We start from the raw sequence: 15962 nt of genomic DNA, 5'->3' as shown, positions 1-15962 counted from the left end.
AAACAATACCACTCAGTGCCACATAATTACATGCTACATAATTACACTGCGCTCAATGCAACATACACTCCAGATACCACTCATTGCCACATATTTACACGCCGCATAATTACACTGCACTCAATGCAACATACACTCCAAATACCACTCAGTGCCACATAATTACACACCACATATTTACACTGCACTCCATACAACATACACTCCAAATACCACTGAGTGCCACACAATTACACACCACATAATTACACTGCACTCAATGCAACATTCACTCCAAATCCCACTCAGTGCCACATAATTACACACCATATAATTACTCTAATGAATGTAACACACACTCCACACAATACCACTCAGTTCCACATTATGATATGCTACATAATTACACTGCACTCAATGCAACATACACTCCAAACAATACCACTCAGTGCCATATAATTATATGCTACGTAATTACACTGCACTCAATGCAACATACACTCCAAATACCACACAGTGCCACATAATTACTCTACTGAATACAACATACACTCCCCATATTACCACTCAGTGCCATATAATTACACACCTCATACGTACACTACTCAATGCAACATAAATACACTCTATCGCACTCACTCTATTTATCGCCATCACTCTATCTGTCCATCTATCTTTTGCCCTCCCTCTATCTATCTATCTATCTATCTATCTATCTATCTATCTATCTATCTATCTATCTATCTATCTATCTATCTATCTATCTATCTATCTATCTCCCTCACTCTATCTATCTATTGCTTCACCACAGCATCACTCAGCACCACCACAGCATCACTCATGGGAAATACAACATCACTAGGCGCTACCACAGCATCACTGAACGCCACAGCATCTCTCGTCGCACCACATCATCACTCAGCACCCCCACATAATCAATCTGTGCAACCATTCAACAACTGGTTCAAATATGTTCTCTCAATGTTTCAAGCTTTATTACAAATGTCACAAAAAGATGTTAATATTTCATTGTGTTCTTGGATTTTCGTCACAATAAAATACAATTAACATAATCTTCACAAGAATTATTTACAAAAGCTTAAGCTATTGCCATTATAAATTACAATAACTTTTATTTAAGTATTAATTATTAAAAAATTTAAAAGCCATTGTTATTTGTAATATCAATACATCTAAATCACGTAAATACAACACATATTGCATTATAAATGCTATAGGTGTCACATTTGCGAAAGTTAAAACTATTAGCATTGTAAATGACAAAGCTATTAAGTTCGCTATTTTCAAAACCAACACATAAATAAAAAATGTGTCATTTACAATACCAATAGCTCAAACTTTCCTAATGCGAGACCTATTGCATTGCAAACGCTTGTTTCTAGTAGTATTGCCAATGTGGTGAACAACCACAAAGCCTTACCAATGTGGGCATTCGCAAATATTTGCAAAGGCGTTTCAAGAAAGTTTTAAGGGGCAGTGAGTTTTGGAAAGTATCCATTACACCCTACTGATTTTAGGTGCTGTAGTGGAAATTTGTTAGTATGAAAAATGTTTTCCATATGAACGAAAATTAATTAAGCGCTTTCAATTTTGCACTATCCCGAAAAATGTAGGTTTCAGCTTTACAGACAATTTACATCAATCAAGTTGAAATTGGCCAATGTATGCCCCAGAAATTGCAACTAAGGTTCTGGTTGTGTTGAGAGTTACACAAGTAGAACATAGTAGGCTTCTACTCTGAGCTTGTTTAGCTATCACTAGGCTTTCCTTTTAACCTGCCCATTGTGGCACAACTGGTCTCCTTGCAGGTGCCTTTGACAATGTCCAGGCTTGATCATTTAAGGTCTATACGCAAGACTAGGCTGGATAAAATGTATGGTATTTTCACAAAATTCTGCTTTAGTTTAATGTTTTTATAAAAATTCCCATTCTGTGTCAGTTCGTTTTCGATATGACCTAATTATAGGTATCAGCACAACCACAGGTATACACATGTTTGCAAAAGTACGTCATTGTGCAAGTATGCTCCATCTTTTAATGTTCTGTGGTACCAGTTTGGTTCACCCCGGTACATTCAGGGGAGTTCATACGCCTTTCTCTGATATTTAAAGTCTGGGCTGTACATCATTCATATTTGTTTAATTTGCTTCCTACAGATTGGATTCCAGATAAAGACACGCGTCCAGGACCTGGGGCACGGCTGCATCTTCCTTGTACAAAAAGCTGGAGCTCTTCAGATCTGTCCGACTGACAGCTACACAAAACGGGAACTGATCGAATGTGCTCGAGCGGTCACTGAGAAGGTAAGAGGCAGGGCAAGGTCATCACAAACTGCTGGAACTTCCTTTTATCTCTCATGCTAGTGCAGATCACATTTGCCACATCTATTTGAGTGGGTCTGGTTTCTGGCCATTACGTTTAAAATGTCAGCCAACAGCCACCAAAATACAAAAAAGGTAAAAGATAAGCACACCTTTTTTCAATGAGACTTGTGCTAGTTCGAACTCACTGGATATCCAGAATATAAAACATTTACTTGGAACCAATGATTTATTTGAGCCCTGACGAAGGAGTTTAGGACCAATAAGTTCCTTTTCCGAAACGCGCGTCGGCGCTTCTTCTTTTTGTTTCTTCTTATGTTTTGATATTATTGATTGAAAATAATTGTTTTCTATTGTTTACTCTTTGAATAGTATGCGTAGTGAGTTCGTGTTAATATTGATACTGTTTGTTTATATGAAGTGTATGAGTGGTTTTGATCACTGGGTATGTCTGTTTGTGGTTTTGGTGTATGGGGGTATTTTGGTGTGTATATATTATAAATATGTATATATAGATTATTTGTTATATATTGTGGTCACAAATATTCATGTATATTATTATGATGTTCTAAAGTATCAGAAAAATGTGTAAATAAAAAATGATAACATCTTTTGAATAACTTCTGTTTGTGGGACAATGTTTTTTGGTATATGTATCTAGGATGTATCACCTAGTCTTAAATATTATTCAGTGAGGGGACTGTTTTTTGCTGTTCAGAGATCTATCACCAACCTTAGGGCAGTCTGCCCAGACTGATAATATATCGAACTCAACCCCATTCACATAAAAAGTAAACGAGAAAGGGGCAAGAATGCATCCTTGTCTACCGTCATAGCTAGTAGGAAATGAGAGAGTAGAGTCATCGCCCTGAGAAAAACACACTGAAGCAGAGGTCTGTGAGTGAAGATTGGCTAAAAGGACAATAATACTAGGTTAACCCCATCTCCCTAAGCAAAGCCCAGAGTTTCGCCCAGTTCAGCCTGTCGAATGCGGACGTCAAGTCCATAACTGCTAGATGTAAAGATTCGGACCGGGCAACCGTATATTTTTTAATAATTCAATGGAGGTTCAGACACTGGTCTGATGTAGACCTCCCCAAGCGTGCTTCATTGAATCCAGTACATCCACAGTGGCATGGACAGCGTTTAGTGACATCTAATGGAAATAATATAATGCACCTGAAGATCCCATTCAAACAGCTAATGTAACCAAGTCTCTGCCTTGAGCAGTATTATGTAGAAACATGGATCTCTGCAGATACTGTTATCAATGAGCGTGGCATTTGACACCGTCTCCCATCCTCTGCTGCTTTCTCGTCTTGTTGAGGCTGGTATTGAGGGTCTGGCTCACGAGTGGATGTGTTCATTTTTGGCGAATAGACCATTCCAGTTCCACTGTCCTCCTTTTAAATCCGAAGTGCGCTCGCTCAGACACGGGGTGCCTCAGGGCTCAATTTTGAGCCCGACTTTGTTTAATCTTTACATGGCACCCCTGGCCAAGTTGGTTGCAGCGTACGGGGTTGAGATAGTGTCATATGCTGATGACACCCAGCTGTTAGTGACACTGTCCCAGCCCCCGGAAGAGGCTTCAGACAACTTCACGGCATGTCTGAGCGGAGTAGCTGGATGGATGAATACCAACTGCCTACGCCTCAACGCCAATAAAACTGAACTTTTGGTGTTGGGGAAATCTCCATCCATCTGGTCATCGGCATGGTGGCCCAATGAACTTGGCACCATCCCTAAACCATTAGAACAGGTCAAAAATTTAGGGGTCAGACTGGACGCGACTCTATCCTTCGAACACTATACTAGAGGGATAGCAGGGAAATGCTATGGGATTCTTAAGGTGCTACGTAAGACCCTGGGCTCACTCCCTGCCAATAGCAGGAAAACGTTAATCCATACTCTGGTGACGCCCCATCTCGACTATAGCAACGCCTTGTATTTAGGTTTGAGTAGGAAAGGACTGCATAGGCTTCAATGTGTACAAAACGCGGCAGCGAGACTAGCCCTCAATCTTTCAAGAAGATCTTCGGGGAAACAAGCCTTAGCTCAACTCCACTGGCTCCCTATACGGGAGCGTATCATCTTCAAGAGCATGTGTATGACCCATCGCATTGCTTATGAGAGAGGTCCTGTCTATCTGCAAAAGCTACTCACCAAATACCACCCCAAGCGTCTTTTATGATCTCAGGGCTGTATGCTCTTTCAGGTGCCCAGAATTCAACGGGCACGGATGGGGGTGTCGGTCTTTCAGATATTTGGCTAGCAAACACTGGAATGACTTCCCCATTGAGGTCCGGATGGAGCCATCAGAAGGTAGCTTTAGGCGCAAACTGAAAACGCACATCTTTCCCAAATAGTGATGTTCTCCTGACTATGCCTTCTGCAGCCTTCTTGCTTTTGGGGTTTAGTGCTGGTAAATTGTTTTAAAGCGCGGGGACATACTGTTCCTAGTGTAACCAGGCGCTATATAAATGGTGTAATTATTATTATTATTATTATTATCATCCTTTTTTCTTTCTTTCTTCTCAGGTTTCATTGGTGCTGTCTGCCCTTCAAGCTGGAAACAAGGGCACACAGGCTTGCATCACTGCAGGGAGCTCGGTATCGGGCATTATTGCTGATCTGGACACCACCATCATGTTTGCCACTGCCGGGACGCTCAATGCGGAGAACAACGAGTCATTTGCAGATCACAGGTCAGTCATCAGAATGCACAGGGGTTTGTTTGCCCTCAATAGAACAGAGTGGGTTTCTCATTGCACGGTTGTTGGCATTAGTGGTTGATGGGTCTCTTGACTTTGATATTGGTGTCACACCCATCCAATCATCCTGTAACACGTGCACACCTTCCTCACTCAGGGGCCCCACATTGATATACACGATCTTATTGTTTTCCTTAAGCAGATTAGGTCGGAGAGGGGTTTAGATGCCACGGCTCCAGTTTCTTCGAGTATTTGAGTTTGGACCACGAACAGTTCTGTCGGCCTATCTGTACATTCCGAACATAGCACACTCCTGAAAAAGTTAGGAAAAGCTTCAGATGACCTAATGACTAATCTCAGTTATAGATTTACATGCAACATAGGAGTGCTGTTTTTAGTAAATCGATGATGTATCGATGTGATCGCCTCTGCTGATTTTCAGCTGCACCCCTCCTTTTCATTCTTAATACGGAGAAATAGCTTCTGAAGGAAGTGGAGGCTGCTCTGCTGAGGTGCTGTGGGCTGCGTTGTTGTCAGTCTGCCGTGTCCCCACAGTTGTGGTGCTGGTCTGTGCTTTACCATGTGTTCCATGTGCTGGAAGTGTGGAGTAGTAGTGGCAAGTGTGCGCTGTGAGCCTCTGCACAGTCCACATAAGAATGCCGTGGCAAGACACTTTGTGGCAAAACTATGACAATAATTCACTCACAAATATCAATAAGCAAAGTACTTTGCAGGTACTTTGCAGTACTTCCAGCTTCGTTACTACCCTGGCCGTCGCCACCCCCAGCATTGTGGAGTGAAATGATCTGGACGACAATGGACAGGTTACACATGGCATTACTTAAAGCCCAGGGCAGCCCCTCAAAGTGCCATGACTTCAAGAAGTGGACGGGGTTTGAAGCAGGCCCACTAAAGCCCATCGTTTTGCGGCCAAAAAACTGCGTGTACTTTTTAACCAATTGCATTTCCACTTAAATATTGGTGCCGCAACCAATTTTGTCACTATCTTTAGTTTCTCCTTCAATTCATCAATTTAGTCCCCAATATCAGATTTTTGTGATCTCAAATACAGTAACATAGTTCCCTAATTTTTGCTAGTCATTTTTATTAAGTACCCATTTGTTTTCTCAGCGCAAGCTTTTATTTTAACTAAATAGTTTCACTTGATCCCTAATTATCAACTTTTCCAGCTTTAAAAAAATTAAGTTGTTTCGACATCTTTGGTCTTTCTGTATTGTGCCCAACGTAAGGGTACTCTGACACCTAGTGGCAGAAGTGAAAACTGCTATTCAAACCTGTATGAACATTATATCACGCAATATACCTCGTGGCACATGCATGGCCTTGGTCCCTTCATCTGCGCACCAGCTTCTTTAGGGGATAACACCCGCTACTTAACGATGACGTACCCGCAGGCCAGCGCCTCACATTTTTCTTTGCTTTTGTTGATTTTTTGCCCCCGTCTCGAACTCAGTCTGTACTGCATTGCTCTGAATGTATGCCATGTGAAAAGGAACGTAAGCTGTCTGCAGCAAATGACCTACATACTCGTTGCAAATTCCAGACTGGGAACCCACCGTCCTATACTTTTCTGCGGACTCTGTCCCACCACCAGGACAGGACCTCCGAAAAGATAAATGGCATTTATGATCCGAATCCTAGTTATGAAGGACACTGGGGCTGTTTGGCTCAGTATCGATGACCTCCTCGATAAATAAAATCCGTATTTGTAAAGCGCGAACTACTCACCCTTTCCATAGCTGCCAAGGTTTCATATTGCTATGTGTGACATTTTCATAATTTGAGTTTAATTATGATTGACATTTCAACGACTAAGAGTGACACTTGCTCTGGAGCAAAAATCAAGCAATGAAGATGAGAGAAACATATACATTTCAGAAATTACACCCATTTGAGCAACAAGAAACTCTAAGAAGATCTTACAACTGCTGGGAAGCACCAGAAATGGAAAAACGCGAATCTGAGACACACTGCGTGACTGGAGTGCTCAGTAACCAAGGTCAGGCAGGCACTGCTGCTGCTCAGAAGATGGTCTGATCATTCATGACCACGCACTAGCCTAAAAAGCACATTTTATAGCATTGGTCAGCTTGATATTGAAACTCACCTCACAATCCTAACCCTCCTGCATCTCTCCCACCCCACAGAACAATTACTAAACCAGATATACAACACAAAAACCAACATACCCTATAACACACCAGTCCTGTTGGTGTAACGTATGAGATGCATGAGTAATTAATACATATTTTGTTGTGAATTAGAGTTTAAAATGATGGAATTCAAAATGATGGAATTCTAAAAATGTTAGACTATGATTTGAACATTTCTAAGGGGTGTGGAAGGGAAGCAGTCTTCTGAGTGCTTCAATCTATCACGTTTCTCCTTCATACTGTCTTCAGCATTTTCTCACTTTGTACACTTTCATTCTTTCTCTCCCAACATGTCTCTGAATTTGTCCATAAGCACTTCAGGTCTAACTGTTGTTAAAATGTACAGAAACACAAGAGTTGGTGAAAGGAAATAATCATCAGGAATGCAATATAGAGTAAACCATCTGAAATGTAAGCTGGCGCTGCGTGTGTGTCGTGGATTGCCTTCATTTAGGGTGCTAGGTTTTCTTAAACAATCGTTTAGCACTCTTCGAGAACTTCCACTGCCAGTCACAGTAGTCGCTCTGCTGGTTTTGCTGCAGAGTGGACTGGCCTCCGTGGACAATGATCTGCTCTCTGAGTCACACCGGCTGCTGGAACCGAAATTGAGTTTGAGGGCTGGAGGGAGCGCTCCACCGACTACCAGGAGGCCCTTTGGTAATTGCAACGTAAGGGGAAAAAACATCCTGCCTACACAACTCAAGTTTAGAAGCAGGGACAGCCTTAGTAAGGCAGCCCGCTAAAAAACAAACGCCCCGGTTTCGCCTGGAATGACTACTAGTGCACAGTAGTGACTGACTGGGGTGCCTTGCCAGCTTTTACAACCGAAGGCTAAACACCACCAGATCCGCGTGGGTGCTGCAGCCAGTGCCCCGTTCGGATAATGAAACAAGTTAAAATTGTTTTCTTTCATGTGTTGAGCAGCACATGAAGAAAGCCTGACAGTGAGGCGGCGCAACATTGCATGCTAAAATAAAAGGGGTCATGAACATGAATGACAAAGCTCACCTCTCGGAGCCGGGCCAGCTCAAATCTATATTACACAGCATTGATTAAGTCCGAGAAGATCCACGCGCGGGATGAGTTTAAGTTACAAGCCAGCAGCTCCCTCGGCTACAGGCTGCCAGGCAGCAGGTGATTGAAACGACAGAACACCGGCGATGAGAGGGCCTGGCCCGCCTATGGGATCCATGGTACCACCCATGCGGTAATGCAAGCAGCGTGCACATTGCAGCTTAACTTTAAATGCTGCCCGCTCTCGGCACGGCCTTATTATAAAAGTAATTATGAAAAGGGGGTGGTGATGGACAGAGTATCTGAATTAAGCAAGACACTCCTACCCAGTCAAGAGATCAGGGCTTGATCCATCACCGTTTTTTAGCTCACTGCACCATCCCAGCTCAGAACCTGGCTACATGCAAATTAGTCTGTCCCTGGCCCAATGCATCATGGGAACAGGGCAGACCAAACTACCAAGCCAATTCTTATACTGGAAAGGAAACAAGCTTCCGGGGACCGGTTTCTGGCATTACAGCCGTCTTCGGCCCGGCTTGCTTGAATCCTGATGGTGCAGTGAGCAAGGGACTCATGTCTGAGCATACCCTTCCACACTTATGGTGGACAAAATAATTATGAAAAGGGGTGGTGATGGACAGAGTATCTGAATTAAGCAAGACACTCCTACCCAGTCAAGAGATCAGGGCTTGATCCATAACTGTTTTTTAGCTCACTGCACCATCCCAGCTCAGAACCTGGCTACATGCAAATTAGTCAGACTAATTTGCATATAGCCAAGTTCTGAGCTGGGATGGTGCAGTGAGCTAAAAAATGGTGATGGATCAAGCCCTGATCTTTGGACTGGGGAAGAGTGGTCTGCTTAATTCAGACACTCTGTTCATCACCACCCCCTTTTCTGAATTATTATAAAAGTGACTTGCCATTGGTCACTGAAAGTGACGTCAAAGTTTTCCCGGCCGTGTTTTTCGGGCGTGTTGTTACACTGTAGGGCAGTACTGCCGCGCACATGAACCACCTGCCTGCCGGGAACTGGCGCATCACGCGCTGACACTTCCTTTCAGGACCAGAACGTGGGCTCACACCCCACCACTGTTACTGGGTCTGTGCTGGTAGCGGCGGGAGCAGCAGAGCCGGCGCACTGGTGTCACAGGCACCAGAGCAGGCGCTAGGAGCCTGACTTAGCCAGTTTCAACACTGGTAAAGCGGAGTGAAACTGGTATTAATTTCATATTCGTGACAATGCATTTCAGTGTGGTGATGCGGAACACCACACTGAAATGTGTTAGAGTCACGCCTGGTGCGTGATACTTGGCAGGCCTGCCTTTCGGGACTCAAGGTGCTGGGGGCCGTCGTGGAAATTAAGTGAGCTATTGCCCAGTGTCACATGGTGCTGAGCTGAGCTGTCGCTGGAGCCAGGGATCGAACCCTGAACCCTGTGCTCCGAAGTCCGCTGCCCTGGCTGCTGCACCACACCACTCCACTTGGTCAGTGAAGAAGTGTGTGCTCCTACCGAGCGATTGGGAAAGCATACCCTCAGTGGCCAAATTCAATGCGTGTTAATAACCACTGATGTTAAAACAGTGAGACGAACAATCATTTTCCCTAGTATTTGACTCGTTCCTGTCCCTTCTAATTATTCAGTAAATAGGGTTTTCTGATGGGTACATCTATTCCTGTGGATTCCACACCTTTTGAATATCCCAGTGCGCCAGCATTCCACCGAAATGTTTCTTTCCAGCTCTTCCACGTGGACGAGGACATGATAATGCCCATGGATCCGCGCGAGACTCCACGTGATGTCATCGGAGCCAGAAGAGTCCCTCGTTGGAATGCGGAAGCCAGATCACTATTTTCCACTCCTTCGATGCCTAACTGGTTTTTCCTAGGCTCTTTATAGTGTAGGAGTCTTGCAACATTTTATCTAGGAAATTGCAGCGTTATTGCAGGAAATAATGTCTCCTCCAAGGAAGTCGGGGTTCAAGTCCTGCAGGGAATGTGGGCCTCAGATGACGATCACTGATCCTCATGAATTTGTCTTTGGTGCCTTAGTACAGACCACAACATCATCGCCTGTTCAGAAGATGAATCCAAAGGCGCTGGAAGACAAGGAGAGGCCAAGGCATGGAAGGAGAAGAGAGGTTGTCGGTAGTCTTGTCCTTGGTCGGAGTCGTCAGAGTCTCCCCATTCTTTGAAGTCATCGAAGGGTAAGGATGGCTCCGCCAGTTCAATGTCCCTGCATTGGAAGACTCATAAAGATTGAGGTGAGGTGTCGCTGTCTTCAATGGTCGTTCTTGCATCTCCCTCAAGGCCAAGACCTCCAACTCCACCTGGGTGCCCTAAACCAGAGGCAGAATTGGATCCAGAACCACCTACAGTTCTACCTCTGCCTCCTCAACAGGATCAGAAGTATATATCTTCCCCGGCTCCAGGGGCCAACACTTGGATTTTTCTAAATGCTATGTACAACATTTTTAGCAGGGCAATGGCTCCATCTGGTGTGCCTATGGGTCCCAGGTGTGTGCTTTCCTGTTTTTTGAGTGGTTTTCTATCACATTATTCGCAGGCCCCATTCCTATCATTTATGCCAATGACCAAGGTAACATGGCCGCCTCCGGCGCCAAGAAAGCCGACGGCGACTCCATTGCCAGTAGAAGAAGTCCGACAGGAGTCTCTGGTGCCGGTCGTGCCCTCTCCGATGTCGGATGGATCCGCATTGGCATTGTAACACTCGATGCCAGTACCACTGGATTCCACTATGCAGGTACCCTAGTCACTGGCACTGTTACCGATGTCACCAACGCCTAGGTTGAAGCATAGATTTCAAAGAGAAGCGCAGAGGCTTCTGGAAGCGGAACAGTACTTGTTTGATGAAAGAGCTCCAGATTTAAAAGAAGGGGCAATAGTATCGCTTGATCCTGAGTTTGAGGGTCTGGGGGTAGCAAGCGGCCTAGACACTTCTCTGAAATGGGTGTTATTGTCCCCAAAAGTCATTCCTCTACCTGAGGTCACATCGTACCATTCTGTGATCAGAAAGGTGGCTCAGACGTAATTGCCTCTTCCATCTACTGACCTCAAGTCTAATTTGTTGACCGAGGTACTACATTATTCTTCTTCGTCATCAGGGCCTTTATTGCCATTTAATGTAGTTTTAACTGAGTCTGTGGTGGAGATTTGGTAGAAGCCTGTGTCGTCTTCTGCAGTATCGAGACCCGTTGCGAGGAGATAAAAGTCTCTTAAAGCAACTCAGACACTCACTCACATACATACGCATACAGTCACACAACCACTTATAAAATATATGTTAGAAATAGCATCACTCATTAATAGGACACGTACTATACTAATTTAAGTAATGTAGTTTACTTTTTCTCGTAACACTCAATTTTTTAGAACAAATTTACACTTAATGAATGATGTCATTAGTGATGTCATCAGGGATGTCATCAGTGATGTCATTGACCATATCAGGAGTGATATAATATGTGAGGTCATAAGCAGTGTAGAGAGGCAGGGTAAGTTATAATTAGCTCAGGTAACTACAACTGCTGAATATCTCAGGTTTTGTACAAGTTATATGTCATCCTAAAAATAACGTCCCTGTAACCTTTGGCTTTCATAATCAATTAATATATACCTTTGGTTTAAAGTCTGCCATATGCTTTTGCATTTGTGATGCTAGTTCCCCCCCATCCACCTCAAAGGCATGAAAAAAATAGGTGGAAACTGACGTCCACATGCCGACAAGGGCATGTTATAGCTCAGAACTTGTCACACACAGTCGTGTGTGGAGCCATGGGCATTATGATGTGCTCCTCAATGTGGGAGAGCTGGAAAGAAGTGTTTCTATGGATTGTTTTTGCATTGGGATATTCAGAAGATTATGCAACTGTAGGCGTGGGAGGGGGGCTGGGGACACTCTCGGTGGTGACAACAGGTGACTCAACAGTAACTTGACCAGTATATTTCTTCAAACTCGCTTTTATTTTTATGGTACGTTTTGTACGGAACGTTAGTCTCTCCCTCGCAAACTCGAGGTTATCCGTGGTGGTGGTCGTCGGTACACGCGGGGCAATAAGCGCTGAAAGTTCTTTAGGCTTCCAGGGGGATGCAGGTTGATCCTAGTGGTCTGGTCTCTAGGTGCAGCGTCGCGGATACCCCAGGCAAGGGACGGCCTCAGGATTCAGTTCCCCGGTGCAGCAGTATGGAAGAAAGGACAGAGGGAGGCCGTTAGTCGCTATATCCGACAAGCGTATTCACCCAATGGGATCCCGTGGTAGTGAGGGGCACCGGTGTAGTTTACAAGCACACTAGTGATGGGTGTTCGTACTGGGAGTGAGAGTGAGGGAAAAAGGAATAGGTAAGGTACGGGTATCGGGTAGCGGAAAGGGGGGGTTTGGGTAGCACAGAGGAAAAAAACACACACAGGGGACTTTTTATACTATTCACAAGGGGCACTCTTTCTCCCCACCCAAGCCGCCCAACGCCGCCGTACCTGGCTAAGCCACACTCCTCCCTCGGGAGCGTGGCACGACGGAACACAGGGTCGTTGGCCTCCTGGCTTTCCTTCGTTTTCCCGTCCTCCGTTTTCTACTCCGTCTCTTCTCTCCTCCGTTCGGTGTTCCTCGCGTTCTCTGTCCCTCGGCTCGCTGGTGACGTCACACGCCGCGTATAGGGCTTCCCCTGTTTTCATCCATCCAGGACTGTCCACGTCGGCAGTAGGCGGGGCCTCACTGCAGTCATCATACGCCCACTTAAAGGGACCTGTGGATGTTTCTTCGGTCTGATCCTGTTCCCATTCATCCCTCGGGTTGCAGTCTGTAGAGCAGAAGGGGCACACTATGTGTGACATTTTCATAATTTGAGTTTAATTATGATTGACATTTCAACGACTAAGAGTGACACTTGCTCTGGAGCAAAAATCAAGCAATGAAGATGAGAGAAACATATACATTTCAGAAATTACACCCATTTGAGCAACAAGAAACTCTAAGAAGATCTTACAACTGCTGGGAAGCACCAGAAATGGAAAAACGCGAATCTGAGACACACTGCGTGACTGGAGTGCTCAGTAACCAAGGTCAGGCAGGCACTGCTGCTGCTCAGAAGATGGTCTGATCATTCATGACCACGCACTAGCCTAAAAAGCACATTTTATAGCATTGGTCAGCTTGATATTGAAACTCACCTCACAATCCTAACCCTCCTGCATCTCTCCCACCCCACAGAACAATTACTAAACCAGATATACAACACAAAAACCAACATACCCTATAACACACCAGTCCTGTTGGTGTAACGTATGAGATGCATGAGTAATTAATACATATTTTGTTGTGAATTAGAGTTTAAAATGATGGAATTCAAAATGATGGAATTCTAAAAATGTTAGACTATGATTTGAACATTTCTAAGGGGTGTGGAAGGGAAGCAGTCTTCTGAGTGCTTCAATCTATCACGTTTCTCCTTCATACTGTCTTCAGCATTTTCTCACTTTGTACACTTTCATTCTTTCTCTCCCAACATGTCTCTGAATTTGTCCATAAGCACTTCAGGTCTAACTGTTGTTAAAATGTACAGAAACACAAGAGTTGGTGAAAGGAAATAATCATCAGGAATGCAATATAGAGTAAACCATCTGAAATGTAAGCTGGCGCTGCGTGTGTGTCGTGGATTGCCTTCATTTAGGGTGCTAGGTTTTCTTAAACAATCGTTTAGCACTCTTCGAGAACTTCCACTGCCAGTCACAGTAGTCGCTCTGCTGGTTTTGCTGCAGAGTGGACTGGCCTCCGTGGACAATGATCTGCTCTCTGAGTCACACCGGCTGCTGGAACCGAAATTGAGTTTGAGGGCTGGAGGGAGCGCTCCACCGACTACCAGGAGGCCCTTTGGTAATTGCAACGTAAGGGGAAAAAACATCCTGCCTACACAACTCAAGTTTAGAAGCAGGGACAGCCTTAGTAAGGCAGCCCGCTAAAAAACAAACGCCCCGGTTTCGCCTGGAATGACTACTAGTGCACAGTAGTGACTGACTGGGGTGCCTTGCCAGCTTTTACAACCGAAGGCTAAACACCACCAGATCCGCGTGGGTGCTGCAGCCAGTGCCCCGTTCGGATAATGAAACAAGTTAAAATTGTTTTCTTTCATGTGTTGAGCAGCACATGAAGAAAGCCTGACAGTGAGGCGGCGCAACATTGCATGCTAAAATAAAAGGGGTCATGAACATGAATGACAAAGCTCACCTCTCGGAGCCGGGCCAGCTCAAATCTATATTACACAGCATTGATTAAGTCCGAGAAGATCCACGCGCGGGATGAGTTTAAGTTACAAGCCAGCAGCTCCCTCGGCTACAGGCTGCCAGGCAGCAGGTGATTGAAACGACAGAACACCGGCGATGAGAGGGCCTGGCCCGCCTATGGGATCCATGGTACCACCCATGCGGTAATGCAAGCAGCGTGCACATTGCAGCTTAACTTTAAATGCTGCCCGCTCTCGGCACGGCCTTATTATAAAAGTAATTATGAAAAGGGGGTGGTGATGGACAGAGTATCTGAATTAAGCAAGACACTCCTACCCAGTCAAGAGATCAGGGCTTGATCCATCACCGTTTTTTAGCTCACTGCACCATCCCAGCTCAGAACCTGGCTACATGCAAATTAGTCTGTCCCTGGCCCAATGCATCATGGGAACAGGGCAGACCAAACTACCAAGCCAATTCTTATACTGGAAAGGAAACAAGCTTCCGGGGACCGGTTTCTGGCATTACAGCCGTCTTCGGCCCGGCTTGCTTGAATCCTGATGGTGCAGTGAGCAAGGGACTCATGTCTGAGCATACCCTTCCACACTTATGGTGGACAAAATAATTATGAAAAGGGGTGGTGATGGACAGAGTATCTGAATTAAGCAAGACACTCCTACCCAGTCAAGAGATCAGGGCTTGATCCATAACTGTTTTTTAGCTCACTGCACCATCCCAGCTCAGAACCTGGCTACATGCAAATTAGTCAGACTAATTTGCATATAGCCAAGTTCTGAGCTGGGATGGTGCAGTGAGCTAAAAAATGGTGATGGATCAAGCCCTGATCTTTGGACTGGGGAAGAGTGGTCTGCTTAATTCAGACACTCTGTTCATCACCACCCCCTTTTCTGAATTATTATAAAAGTGACTTGCCATTGGTCACTGAAAGTGACGTCAAAGTTTTCCCGGCCGTGTTTTTCGGGCGTGTTGTTACACTGTAGGGCAGTACTGCCGCGCACATGAACCACCTGCCTGCCGGGAACTGGCGCATCACGCGCTGACACTTCCTTTCAGGACCAGAACGTGGGCTCACACCCCACCACTGTTACTGGGTCTGTGCTGGTAGCGGCGGGAGCAGCAGAGCCGGCGCACTGGTGTCACAGGCACCAGAGCAGGCGCTAGGAGCCTGACTTAGCCAGTTTCAACACTGGTAAAGCGGAGTGAAACTGGTATTAATTTCATATTCGTGACAATGCATTTCAGTGTGGTGATGCGGAACACCACACTGAAATGTGTTAGAGTCACGCCTGGTGCGTGATACTTGGCAGGCCTGCCTTTCGGGACTCAAGGTGCTGGGGGCCGTCGTGGAAATTAAGTGAGCTATTGCCCAGTGTCACATGGTGCTGAGCTGAGCTGTCGCTGGAGCCAGGGATCGAACCCTGAACCCTGTGCTCCGAAGTCCGCTGCCCTGGCTGCTGCACCACACCACTCCACTTGGTCAGTG

The 15962-nt window shown here is 45.2% G+C and overlaps 1 protein-coding gene across 4 annotated transcripts in view; it reads left to right on the top strand.

Annotated features, from left to right (window-relative positions):
* TLN2 (talin 2) overlaps positions 1–15962 on the top strand; it is a 598939-nt gene that overhangs the window by 383218 nt on the left and 199759 nt on the right. For all 4 annotated transcript variants that reach the window (XM_086959469.1, XM_086959467.1, XM_086959468.1 and 1 more), the window contains exons 43-44: positions 2157–2303; positions 4860–5026. In XM_086959469.1, the coding sequence (XP_086815595.1) occupies positions 2157–2303; positions 4860–5026 (314 nt within the window). The remainder of the gene's footprint in view (positions 1–2156; positions 2304–4859; positions 5027–15962) is intronic.

This window comes from Lissotriton vulgaris, chromosome 2_2, assembly GCF_964263255.1.
Source record: "Lissotriton vulgaris chromosome 2_2, aLisVul1.2, whole genome shotgun sequence".
Classification (NCBI taxonomy): domain Eukaryota; kingdom Metazoa; phylum Chordata; class Amphibia; order Caudata; family Salamandridae; genus Lissotriton; species Lissotriton vulgaris.
The sequence above is the reverse complement of the archived record's forward strand: the minus strand, read 5'-3'. Positions and strand labels throughout refer to the sequence as shown.